Genomic DNA, 13179 nt, shown 5'->3' with positions numbered 1-13179 from the left:
CAGATCTAGTGTGTAGCGAACAAATCAATGCTTGATGTCTGGTGGTCTCTGGTTTAGTGACCGTGAAGAAGACAAAGGGAAAACGATGGAAAAATAAAATGAGATGGGGTGGTTAAGTGGTGCCCCGGTTGAAGGAGGCAGTGATGGAATTTTAATTTTCAAACTATCTTGAAATTGGGTTTTTCAAATTAGAGAGGAAGAGGTGGTGTGGGTGCTTGTGTTTGACTCTGGAACTCTGTTGGAACTGGTGGTGGTACCGTTGGGTTAAACCAGTTTAAATATTGCAATATACAGTACGCATCAGCACTTTGTTTAACTGTTAATTGGATTATTATCGGGACCCGGGAGGACTAAGTTGATTTACACTTATAAACAACAGGAACAAGAGTACATTTACTATAAAAAGAGAAGAGTAATTGAATTATTTATTTTTTAAAAAAATTGAATTACGAATAAATGGAAACCTATTCTGATGCAAGCACGATGAAAGCTGGAAAATTTCATCCTAATAATGAACAAAACTAGTAGTTTACACTCAGGCAAGCTAAATGAAACAAGAGAAATTGAAAGGGCAAGAAAGAGCAAAAAAAAAAAAAAAAGGAAGCAGGGGAGGGGGTGGATGGTGGAATTGAGAAATGGGAATCATGGAGAGCCACTTTCGGATCGATCAAAGTGGAGGAGTTGACCACCACATTTTGGGCAGTCTTCAACCTGTTTGGGCACCATGAAATACATGAGACAGCTCTTGCACCCAGCCACAACCAAGACATTACCCTTATTATTACTATAACTACTACTACTACTGCTACTGCTGCTGCTACTATTATTCTGCTTTTCTACTTGTCCCAGCTCTTGGTAACACTGGTCTTTGGATGAAGAGGGGCATGACTCCGATGAAGACTCTTCGCTATCGTACCAACTCTCTTCTTCTGACTTGTAATCCCTACTCATACTGCTACTGTATTCTGCTACCCTCCTTGGATCCTCCTTTGCTTTCATTCCATTCTGCCAGTTTATGTAATAAATTTCCCCCGTCTGTACATGTATATAAGTACACAATCAATACATTGTTCATTCATTCCCACCAAATTATATGCAGATAACTTCTATAAAAAATCATCTTCTAAAAGGAAATAAGCACCCAACCGCCAGGACTAGCTAGAAAGACTCAATCTTCACAATTCAGATATCGAACAAATGTTCAGGACATCCGATTAACTAAGGAAAGCCGGACCTTCCCCCAAAGAGTAGGCAAAGCAAAAGGACATGACAAGCAATCAGAAAACTAAAAATAATCTTAACTTTCTAGGGGCTTCATCTGTGCGGTTGCACTATTGTTTTATATAATGAAGAACCTAGAGAAGAAAGAGGAGAGGATTCAATAACCTTCAAATCTAGGCATTGTTCCCAGTGGTAAGGGAGTGATATATGGGAGTTGAGTTCTAGAGTAGTGTCAGAGTTGGAGATGCGGTTGTTCAGGACATCGTCTGAGCTGGATGAGATTCCTATGCCAGCTTCGGCATCTGCCTCTGCATCTGTGACTGACCCTTCTTCCCTTCTGCTCTCATGGCTATGGTTGTTTAAGGAACAATTTTGAAGAGACCTCTCTAATGAAGCTGTGATCGCCTCCATCTCCATGTTCTGAGCTGAAAAATGGTTTCCAACAACTATTATGAAAACCACAAACATATACATATATATCCAAAATATAATCTTAAATTTTCTTCTACTTCCTTTTCTTTTTAATCTCATGCATTATATTCAACGTATTAATTAAATGGATGTACTCTTCCAAATAAACGATATACATTCAGATACTCTATTGCTACCTGTGATGTGACAGCGAGCAAAATCAAATAGAGTCCTGCACTAGAATACAGCACCAAACATAGCCTTAGAGACTCTCAACTATTTGAAAAACGCAAGACTAATCACAAGAAAACAGCCACCGATGTGGCATCGGTCAGTAATATTCTGAGAGAACAACTCAATATCCCTCAGTAAAAGATCACAATACTGACAAAAATAAGAGAAGCATGAGAACCAGTAAATTTCAAATTGCCTCCAATGAACCCAGCTCAAGTAACAATCATGCACAAACCCCTTTTCTTTTTTCGCAACTAGGAACATAATTCATGTTAATGAATCAAACATCCAAATGTTCAACCAAAAATGGAAGCAAATTCATAAACTTCCAAGCCATTGTAATCCATGAGAAGACAAGAACCATCAGAAAGGGCATTAGTCACCCACGCAGCAACTCAATCTGAAAAACGTGATCCAATACCAACATTAAGGAGCACGGGGTAAGAAACAACAAGTTCCAGCAACACAGCAACCCATCAGTATATGCAGCAACAAATTAGGATGACATTGATGTTCCAGCATATATTTAAACAGCTCTACTAACATTTAGAGGCAAGGAAAGTCCAGAAACAATATGACAGGCACAATCAAGGAGCAGGAAATGACCATCAGAAATTACAATTTCATCAATTTTGGCCATAACCCAATTAAAAATCACAATGGTAACACATGATTAATCCAAAGAATCTAACCCGGCAAATTGACCCAAAACATAAAGGAGTTGAAGTTTAAAACCAACACAACAATGAGAAATCTGCACAATACTCCACAATATCCCAAGAGAAATCACAATGAAACAAAAGAACATGACAATAATCAGGCACACGACGTAAGAACCACTTAAATCAACCAGGAATAAACTTAGCACATAAACTATCCATCATCAGGAAAATAAGGGAAAAAAACTTGAGAAGTATATTTACCAAATATCATAACCCTGACTATAAGTTGCTCAGAAATTCCCCAAGCAGAATGCCAGGAACAAAGTATAGGAGCAGAGGAAACCAAAAACCAAATACAGAAAAACTCCAGCCCCAACATCATTCAAGAAGAAGAGTTAATGATCTATTTTTCAGGATAATCTCAAGCAATAAGAACGCAATTAAACTCCATAAACAGAATGCCACAGGCACAAGCACAATCAAACGGCCAGAAATCAATGAATACAGCAAAAGACAGAGGAGAAGAAAAGAAAGGAAGGAAAGAAGGAAGGAAGGAAGGAAGGGGTTAATTGTTTACCAGTAAGGGTTTGGAGGTCCAAAAAGAGAGGTGGCTGGAAGCAGCAGCGAGCGGGGCAGAACCGCGAAACGCAAGGGAAGATATTAGAAAGCAGAAGAGTGGAGAGTGGGTGTGGATTTTAAGGGAAGAATTAGAGAACACGCGCAATGAAGCGGCGCGTGTGGAAGGGTCATGGTAACCGTAGGGTAGGAGGTGTCAGCTCCAGGGAACCACTGTGGGATGCATTTTGTCTGGCTTCGCTGCTTTCACTGAAAAGAGAAAGTGGAGGTTGGTGCAGAATGGAGATGGTCCAAACGGGACTGTGGACTGTGGACTGTGGCTGTGTCTCATAGGCATAGCTGGACTGTAAGAGAATAAAAGAATCTTTTCTTTTCCTTGTTTGTTTGACAAAACAGCAGGGAATCTATGGATAAAGGCCGCAGTGACAGTGGCAGCAGGCACCATCGCCTTGTCGTACCACAAAGAAAGAGATTGATGGGAGGTGTAGGGAATACAGACCTTTAGACTACTATGGACTATGGACTTGGTCCTGTGTTGTGTGTTCCCCCTCTCTATAATTTTGGATAAATTGTTATTTTTATCTAAAATTTTTTATAAAAGAATAAAATTAATAGAAATTATTTTTAATATAGACATGACGAAGGTGTTTTGATTGAATATTGACAGCATTATAAAAATGTAAAAAAGATATCGTATTACCATGTGTTTAATACGTATCATACGTGTTATAACGCAAGACCCTTTGTGTTGACTTTTCATCTGTAAAATTCACTCACATATAATTAAATCAAATAATTTTATTTTCAACAAAAATATTAATATTTTTTTATATATAAAAATTAACCTAAAATTAACGTTATACTTATAAAAAATAAATTTTATATAAAATTAATATTTTGTTAAATTTTTTAAAAATGTTAAGTAAAATTTTAAAATTATCTTTATTCTTCATCTTCAATCATAGATACATCTCTTTTTCTTTATCCTAAACTTTTGTCATCTTTTATTATTACTAATTTTTTTCTACTCTTCTACTACCACTCCAATACTCCATTACCACTCTATGTCTCTTCTGTCTTAAATTTCACAACCTCCCTTTAAAAAAATAAAAATATCCAAAAGTGAATATGACAAAGCACAAATTTTATTTGGTTTTGGTTAGAAAATAAAGGAGAATATGAAGAAAAAAATGTCGAAGGAATAAATAGAAAAAACAAAACTTAGTCAACACAATCTGTTTTAATAATGCCCTGAAAGAAAAGAAAATATTTTAAGTGTTGAATATTACATAATCTTAGTTACACATACTGAAGTGGTGGGCTCTTTTTTTTTTTTTTTTATATGAAAGTAAAAGTAGTGATATATTTTAACATTGTAATTTTTGATATTTTTTAAAAGTGTGGAAGATACACAAATCGAAGGATTCAATTTCTATACTTCAAATTTTTTAATTTTTTTAACAGAAATTCATCGGTCCAATTTCTGTTTTCTCACAAATCTCTCGGTCCGATTTCTGTACTTCTCACAAATTGGACGGTCCGATTTTTGTTTATCTAATTAAACGGTTCCACATTTGAGAATAACACCCTATCAACCCACATTTTGAAAAAACACCGTTGCTACTCCAATATCAAAAACAAAATCTGGAAGTGGTGTAATAGCAGAAAAGAAAAAAGACAGTGACAATAAAAAATTGTAAAAATCTAGGTTGAAGATGAAGGATAAAAATAACTTAAAAATCTTAACTTTTTTAAAAAGTCATAAAAAATATAAATTTTTGGTATTTTTGTTATCGACGTTATACAAGAAACATGAATAACGCAGAAAGCTATGTAACTCCAGGTCTAAAAAATGACTAAAGGTCATATAAACGTATATTCAACATCAAATACAGGGGATAATAAAGAGCACATAAAACGGGAGCTCTAACACAAGTAAGATAACTACTATTCTACACCAAAAGCACACTTCTAACTTAAGCTTCGAAGTGTCATCGCAGGTTGCCCCCTGGCTTAGACTGTGAACAATCAACCTCGGGTCCTCGAATTCTCGTGAGTTCGTACCACGAGTCAGGTATGAACATTGACACCGTTTGTGGGATCTAAAATTGCTTGCACCATAGCTGGACACATGATCCAATCAACCATTAATCCTGACACTCCACTCAAGGAAACAATTCATGAAGACGGGCATGAAACTGATCCCAACCCCACTCATGAACGCCATGACCCTTTGGGGTTTGAGCGCAACAGTGGAGAACGTCGTATAGTTAGTTTGGGATCGTAAGACTATGACCATGCCATGCAGGAGATGTGCCATAAGATGCAGGAGATGCAAGAAATGCAAAATAAGATGAAGGAGTATTCCGAGGGTTACCTGAAACTGTAGGTCGATCTCGGATGAGATCTGCTGTGGTGGCCGGAGCTGTCGTGTCCGACTTGTTGAATCTGGTGGCGGAGCTGTCGTGTCCGACCTGGTGGAACTGAAGGAGCTGGAGATGCTGCTGATCCTTCGTCACCGGAGGATGGTGGTACCTGCAAGAGACTCCGATACTTAAGTTAGCATGGGCTTTTAGCAGGTTTTTAGTAGAATCAGAGTATGAGTTATACCTGGGTGCTCCAGTGTATTTATAATGTTGTAGAGTGATCTTTTCTGGAGATAAGATAGTTATCTTATCTTATCTTTGAGTGAAGTCATCTTTATCTTTAGGGGAACCGTCCTTATCTTTCTAGGCTTTGGCTGTCTTTAGATTTGGGCCGTGTTCCTTTGTCTGGGCCTTCTTGGGCCTCTGTAGTGATTTGGCCGACCTCTTTTATAAAGAGGTCGGATAATCCTGGTCTGAACAGTTCGGTCGACTTGTCGTTAATCAGCCTGGGTCGCACAGCTCGGATCCGGGCATGAATAGTTCCCCTGCTTGAGCGTGGTCTTCCTCTCGAGGTCGTGTCTTTTCAGACTTTTAACCACTTCTTGGAGAAGCCGAGCTCGAGCATTCTTTGTTGGGCCCGTTTGTAGAACTTCCTTTTATTGGTTTGAGTGCGGAATGTCTTTCTCACTCCTTTAACTGCATCGTGTGTTTGCGTTTTACCTAGGGAACGTGCGAGGGACTTTAAGTACTCATTAATTCCCTTTTGCTGTTTCCTTCTTCCCTCTTTCTTATTTCACTTTCGAATTTTCAAAGTGTCATCCCTTGTCATCCCTTCAGTTTCCCTTCTCCGTGCTTACTGTAACTTCCCTTTTTCTCTTTGTTCCTCTATTTCGTCTGTGACTCTTTGTTCTCTTGCCCCAAGCTCTCACGTCTTCGTGCCCTCCTTGCCTTCAGGAGTAGTTTGTGGGTTTGCCATCGTTTCGATCTTTCGTCGCCTTCTTTACAGGTTGGTTTTCTTGGCTTTTTTCCATTTTTGATACTTGGACTTTATGAGACTTTTACCTTTGCTTGTCTTTGTGTTGGAGAGTTTTTCTTTGCCTGCTGTGCACTGTTTTAAGGTTTCTTTAATTCTGTATGAATCTTCCTTTCGTTTTCTGCTAGCTAATGCTTCTAGGTTTTTGAATTTTGTTTATTGCTTCTGATCGTATCTTCTTGATTTGCGCCTTTGATGATTTTCCCTTTGCGTGCTTTGATGTTTGACAATTTGCTTTGATGATATGCTGTAAAAAGGTGATGACTTTGATATATTATTTTGTGTTTCTTCTTGTGGAATGTTGCTGTCGAAGGAGAGTTGTTTTCTTGTTTGAGGGATGTCGGGATGTAAGTCGCACTCTTTTTTCTGAAACCTTACTCTGTTGTTGCCTCCAAAGGGTGCCCCTGGATTTTGGTGTGAGTCCTGGGGTTTTCTTTTGCTGTTTGTATGCTTTAGCCCGAGTTGTATCCATATTTGTTCGAGATGCTTTGGTTAGTAATCCATTTTCTTTTTCTTACTGTAGGACTAGTTGACCCATGTTGTCTCGCAAAAATATTGTCGAGACCTCTTCCAAAGTCCCCGAGGGCATGTCGGACTGGCTGGACTCCCTCGTGTTGATGTGTGTCTCTGTGGTAAATGCTGAGTATTGTGTAGAGTTGAGGAAACATCACAGGATTTGTAGTAGTCAGGAGCAGGAGAAAGATTATGAGCTAGTAGCGCCTGATCCCGATGAGAGGGTTTGTTTCCCGACCTCGGTCCAGGGGGAGCGTCCCTTCTTTTATGCCTATGACTATTTTTTCAGCCAGCTGAACATTACTTTTCCTTTTACTCCTTTTGAGACCAATTTGTTGTGGTCGTGCAATGTATCTCCATCCTAGCTTCACCCGAATTCGTGGGGCTTCCTTAAGATCTTTCAATTACTGTGTCAAGAGTTGGATGTTAAACCATCTCAAAATCTTTTTCTTTACCTCTTTGTTTTGACTAAACCCGGCGTGGCTAAGAAGAAGGATGCTTGGGTATCTTTCCGAGCTGCCCATGGAAAGAAAGTTTTTTCGATGTATGATGAATCTTTTCGCGATTTCAAGAATTATTTTTTCAAGGTTCGAGCTATTGAAGGAGCCCGACCTTTCTTTTTGGATGAGAATGGTGAGCCCAGCTTTCCTTTAGAATGGCAAAAGAATGTAGTGGTGTCTAGATATACTTGGGAGATGTTGGACGAAGTTGAGCAAGCCTTTGTAACTGTGTTGGAAGAGAACTGGGGGCAGCCTCCCCATCTTGATACAAAGAAATTCCTAGGAGATCCCTTACTTCTCCGAGCTGAGCTGGGTAGTGGTCGACTCTTTTTTGTATCTGTTGTGCTTGTTTATTTTGTCGAATTTATTCTTTTTCTTTCCAATTTATAATTTGGTTTCTTGCTGTGTATTTTCAGATATGATTAAAAATAATGACTCCATGAGGGCCTTTAAGAAGGCGAGAAAGGCTACGGCTGCCCAGAACATCTCGGCTAAGGCGGCTGGAGAAGGATCTTCTCAGGTTCCTCCTAAAATGTCGATATTGAGCACTTCTAGGTCGAGGAAGATGATTCCTACTCCTCAAGTCCACTTGGTTAATCCTCCCGAAGCCTCTGCTGCTACCTCTTCTCCTACTGCCGTCCCTTCTCTAAAATGACAGAGAACTGTTGAGCCTTTCAATCTGGATGCCCCTGACTTTGATGCTATCGGGTTTGTTGATCAACAAAATTGCTCCTTATGGTGTTGTTCCTACTGACGATGTATCCATTCTTCGTCATTTGGACTTCATTACCCGGAGCAGTATAAAAATGGCACACATGGGGGCAGCATTATTTCGGACTGCCCAGGATGTTCTAGTTCACGCGACAAAGGCTTTTATGGAGGAGGCCAAGTCGGAATATGACAGGATCAAGGGGTTAAAGGAGGAGCTCGAAGTGAAGGTGGCTAAGCTGGAAAAGGAGTTGGAAGGTGAGAAGACTCGGGCTACTACTGCGGTGGCTTCTGCAAACCTGGCTGAGGAGATGGCGTAAAAGCATAAGGAGAGCTATGTCCTGACTTATGGCGAGATGATAGAGCTCAGGGAGAGGTTGGAGTCTGCTCGGGCTGACTACACCGAGCTCCAGGGCCATCTTGTAGGTAGCATGAATGCTGCTTATAAGAATTTGAAGGCTCAGGTTCGAGTTCTTGCGCCCGAGCTCGACCTCACCCTATTCAGTTTGGACAACATTGTAGAAGATGGTAAGATTGTCCCTGATGGCCCTGATGACGACGATGTAGATGTAGACCCTCCTCCTGTGCCATCTGTCAAAGCCCCTGCTGCCCCGGCATCTTCAACTCCTACTGCTGAGGTCGGCCAGCCCGAGTCCGACCCTGATGTTCAGATCTAGAACCGGGATGATGGGACTGTAGATGCAGTTCCTACGAGGATCATCTATCCTTCATCGACTCAAGATGCTGCTCCCGATGAGAACCTGGATCTTTGATGAATTTTATTTGATGTTTTGTACTGCCCGGTCTGTGGGCTTTTGAACTCTTATTTCTGTAACTTGTGGTCTGCTTGACTTGGATATTTTCGTCGCTTTTCTATAGCAACTCTATGTAGAAAAGCAAAGTAATTTCTTTAAGCACTTGAGGTCGGCTTTTTCGGGTGGCCTCTTGAGCCTTTTATTATGCCAGTTTTGTTCTTTTGTGATATGCTTTGTATGCAGCATTGTTCAGCACTTCCAAGCATCTTTAGAATGTTGGCATTTTGATGTCCGACCTCTTTTGATATACTTTTTTTTGTTTTCTGTGTTTTAGTCGAAATGGCTTTCGAGGTTAGCTTCGTTCGACTTATTCTTCGTAGTACTCCCATGGTAAGTCGATTTTGGTGAAGTTATGGTTGAGCCGTGCCTCTTCTAGCGCGTGTCTTTCACTAGGCTTTTTTAGTAATCCCTTGGGTTTACTTTTTTACAACTCTGTTGCTTGGTATTGGCTTTAGGCTGACTACTTCATCTCGGATGAGATCTGCTGTGGTGGCCGGAGCTGTCGTGTCCGACTTGTTGGATCTGGTGGCCAGAGCTGTCGTGCCTGACCTGGTGGAACTAGAGGAGCTGGAGATGCTGCTGATCCTTCGTCACCGGAGGGTGATGGTACCTACAAGAGACTCCGATGCTTAAGTTAGCATGGTCTTTAAGAAGATTTTTAGTAGAATCAGAGTATGAGTTATACCTGGGTGCTCCAATGTATTTATAATGTTTATCTTTAGGGGAACCGTCCTTATCTTTCTAGGCTTTGGCTACCTTTAGATTTGGGCCGTGTTCCTTTGTTTGGGCCTTCTTGGGCCTCTGTAGTGATTTGGCCGACCTCTTTTATAAAGAGGTCGGATAATCCTGGTCTGAACAGGTCGATCGACTTGTCGTCAATCAGCCCAGGTCGCACAGCTTAGATCTGGGCATGAACAGTGCCCCTGCTTGAGTGTGGTCTTCCTCTCGAGGTCATGTCTTTTCAGACTTTTAACCTTTTCTTGGAGAAGCCAAGCTCAAGCATTCTTTGTTGGGCCCGTTTGTAGAACTTCCTTTTATTGGTTTGAGTGCGGAATGTCTTTCTCACTCCTTTAACTGCAACGTGCGTTTGCGTTTTACCTAGGGAACGTGCGAGGGACTTTAAGTACTCATTAATTCCCTTTTGTCATTTTCTTCTAAGTTATTTCTAGTAATCCATTTTATGTGGGCCTTGTCAGGTCTCTTTTTATGGATTACTTTTTTATAACTTTTTGTAGCTTTGTCGGGCCGACTTCATCATGTCGGTCCCTTCTAAGTTATTTCTAGTAATCCATTTTATGTGGGCCTTGTCAGGTCTCTTTTTATGGATTACTTCTTCATAACTTTTTGTAGCTTTGTCGGGCCGACTTCATCATGTCGGTCCCTTCTAAGTTATTTCTAGTAATCCATTTTACGTGGACCTTGTCAGGTCTCTTTTTATGGATTACTTCTTTATAACTTTTTGTAGCTTTGTCGGGTCGACTTCATCATGTCGGTCCCTGGTGCACGAAATTGTGATCATCAATGGCGCCAAAAACTTGGTACGCACAATTGTAATCTCAACTCTTTATCACAACTTCGTACAACTAACCAGCAAGTGCACTGGGTCGTCCAAGTAATAAACCTTACGTGAGTAAGGGTCGATCCCACGGAGATTGTCGGCTTGAAGCAAGCTTTGGTCATCTTGTAAATCTCAGTCAGGCAGATTCAAATGGTTATGGAGAATTGATAATTAAAAGATGAATAAAACATAAAATAGGATAGAGATACTTATGTAATTCATTAGTGAGAATTTCAGATAAGCATATGAAGATGCTTTGTTCCTTCTGAACCTCTGCTTTCCTATTTCCATCTTCCAATCATTCATACTCCTATCCATGGCAAGCTTTATGTTGGGCATCATCGTTGTCAATGGCTACTTCCCGTCCTCTCAGTGAAAATGGTCCAAATGCGCTGTCACTGCACGACTAATCATTTGTCGGTTCTCAATCATGTTGGAATAGGATCCATTGATCCTTTTGCGTCTGTCACTATGCCCAACACTCGCGAGTTTGAAGCTCGTCACAGTCATCCCTTCCCAGATCCTACTCGGAATACCACAGACAAGGCTTAGACTTTCCAGATCTCAGGAATGACCGCCAATTATTCTAGCCTATACCACGAAGGTTCTAATCTTAGATTAGAAACCCAAGAGAATATACTCTAGCTGTCATCCAATGACTACGTTGAACATCATGTAGATCGCTTTGTGGTTGTCAGGCACGCGACCTTGGCTAAGCGAGTAACGAAGATTGGGTGATTGTCACGGGTCACCCCTTCATTCTGACTTAACTGAATTAAGTACGAGAGTATATCTTGGAGAAGAAGTAGGTGTGAATTGAATAGAAAATAGTAGTACTTTGCATTAATTCATGAGGAACAGCAGAGCTCCATACCTTAATCTATGGTGTGTAGAAACTCCACCATTGAAAATACATAAGAACAAGAAGTCTAGGCATGGCCGTAAGGCCAGCCTCAAACGTGAACATATAAGTTCCAAAGATGAAAAGTGTGTAAAGGTCTCTGAAAGTATGTAAAGGTCTCCAAAAGTATAATAGCAAGAGGTCATATTTATAATACTAGTAGCCTAGGGTTTACAGAAATAAGTAATTAATGCAGAAATCTTCTTCCGGGCCCACTTGGTGTGTGCTTGGTCTGAGCATTGAAGTTTTCACATGTAGAACTTTTCTTGGAGTTAAACGCCAGCTTTTGTGCCAGTTTGGGCGTTTAACTCCAGCTTTTATGCCAGTTCTGGCGTTTTGACGCCAGAATTTTTATGCTAATTTGGAACGCCAATTTGAGCCATCAAATCTCAAGTAAAGTATAGACTATTATATATTGATAGAAAGCCCATGATGTCTACTTTCCAACTCAATTAACAGCGCTCCAATTGGGCTTCTGTAGCTCCAGAAAATTCACTTCGAGTGCAGGGAGGTCAGAATCCAACAGCATCTGCAGTCCTTTTTCAGCCTCTGAATCAAATTTTTGCTCATGTCCCTCAATTTCAGCCAGAAAATACCTGAAATCACAGAAAAATACACAAACTCATAGTAAAGTCCAGAAATGTGATTTTTATTTAAAAACTGATAAAAATATAATAAAAAGTGACTAAAATATATTAAAAACTACCTAAAAACAATGCTAAAAAGCGTATAAATTATCCGCTCATCACAACACCAAACTTAAATTGTTGCTTGTCCCCAAGGAAATAAAATCAAAGTAGGATAAAAAGAAGAGAATATACAATGACTTCCAAAAACATCTATGAAGATCAGTCTTAATTAGATGAGCGGGGCTATTAGCTTTTTGCTTCTGAACTTTTTGGCATCTCACTTTATCCCTTGAAGTTCAGAATGATTGGCATCTATAGGAACTCAGAATTCAAATAGTGTTATTGATTCTCCTAGTTCAGTATGTTGATTCTTGAACACAGTCACTTTATGAGTCTTGGCCGTGACCCTAAGCATTTTGTTTTCCAGTATTACCACCGGATACATAAATGCCACAGACACATAACTGGGTGAACCTTTTTAGATTGTGACTTAGCTTTGCTAGAGTCCCCAATTAGAGGTGTCCAGAGCTCTTAAGCACACTATTTTTGCTTTGGACCACGACTTTAACCGCTCAGTCTCAAGCTTTCACTTGACACCTTCACGCCATAAGCACATGATTAGGGACAGCTTGGTTCAGCCGTTTAGGCCAGGATTTTATTCCTGTGGGCCCTCTTATCCACTGATGCTCAAAGCATTGGATCCTTTTTATTTCACCCTTGCCTTTTGGTTTAAAGGGCTATTGACTTTTTCTGCTTGCTTTTTCCTCTCTTTTTTTTGCAAGCTTTTCACTGCTTTTTCTTGCTTCAAGAATCATTTTTATGATTTTTCAGATTATCAATAACATTTCTCCTTTTCCATTATTCTTTCAAGAGCCAACAATTTTAACATTCATAAACAACAAACTAAAAAATATGTACTTTTCAAGCATTCATTCAGAAAACAAAGAGTATTGCCACCACATCAAAATAATTATTCTGTTTTAAAATTCAAAATCCATGCACTTCTTTTTCTTTTTTGATTAAAATATTTTTCTTTTAAGAAAGGTGATGGA

The 13179-nt window shown here is 39.9% G+C and overlaps 1 protein-coding gene across 4 annotated transcripts; it reads right to left on the bottom strand.

The window, feature by feature from the left end:
• Positions 1-407: 407 nt before the first annotated feature.
• LOC107646146 (ATP-dependent RNA helicase) lies at positions 408-3636 on the bottom strand. 4 transcript variants are annotated; one of them, XM_088490090.1, is made up of 4 exons: positions 3106-3636; positions 1830-2266; positions 1387-1646; positions 408-1035 (listed from the first exon to the last, which is right to left on the bottom strand). In XM_088490090.1, the coding sequence occupies exons 3-4, from the start codon at positions 1636-1638 to the stop codon at positions 643-645; spliced, it is 645 nt and encodes a 214-aa protein (XP_088346216.1). In that variant the 5' UTR covers positions 1639-1646; positions 1830-2266; positions 3106-3636; the 3' UTR covers positions 408-642. The 4 variants fall into 4 exon arrangements, with proteins under 4 accessions (XP_088346216.1, XP_088346217.1, XP_088346215.1 ...); XM_088490091.1 differs by having other exon boundaries at positions 1830-1869; positions 3106-3403; XM_088490089.1 differs by lacking the exon at positions 1830-2266.
• Between the last annotated feature and the right edge of the window lie 9543 nt (positions 3637-13179).

Source organism: Arachis ipaensis, chromosome B6, assembly GCF_059453495.1.
Source record: "Arachis ipaensis isolate K30076 ecotype BB chromosome B6, ASM5945349v1, whole genome shotgun sequence".
Taxonomy (NCBI): domain Eukaryota; kingdom Viridiplantae; phylum Streptophyta; class Magnoliopsida; order Fabales; family Fabaceae; genus Arachis; species Arachis ipaensis.
The sequence above is the reverse complement of the archived record's forward strand: the minus strand, read 5'-3'. Positions and strand labels throughout refer to the sequence as shown.

Excerpts from the sequence above, each read along its gene's own strand:
- LOC107646146 (XM_088490088.1), bottom strand. The coding sequence starts at position 2,910 with ATGATGTTGGGGCTGGAGTTTTTCTGTATTTGGTTTTTGGTTTCCTCT. Across the intron at positions 1,647-2,789 it reads AGTCAGGGTTATGATATTTG|CTCAGAACATGGAGATGGAG; the intron begins GTAAATATACTT and ends ACCATTTTTCAG. Across the intron at positions 1,036-1,386 it reads AACAATGCCTAGATTTGAAG|ACGGGGGAAATTTATTACAT; the intron begins GTTATTGAATCC and ends ATACATGTACAG.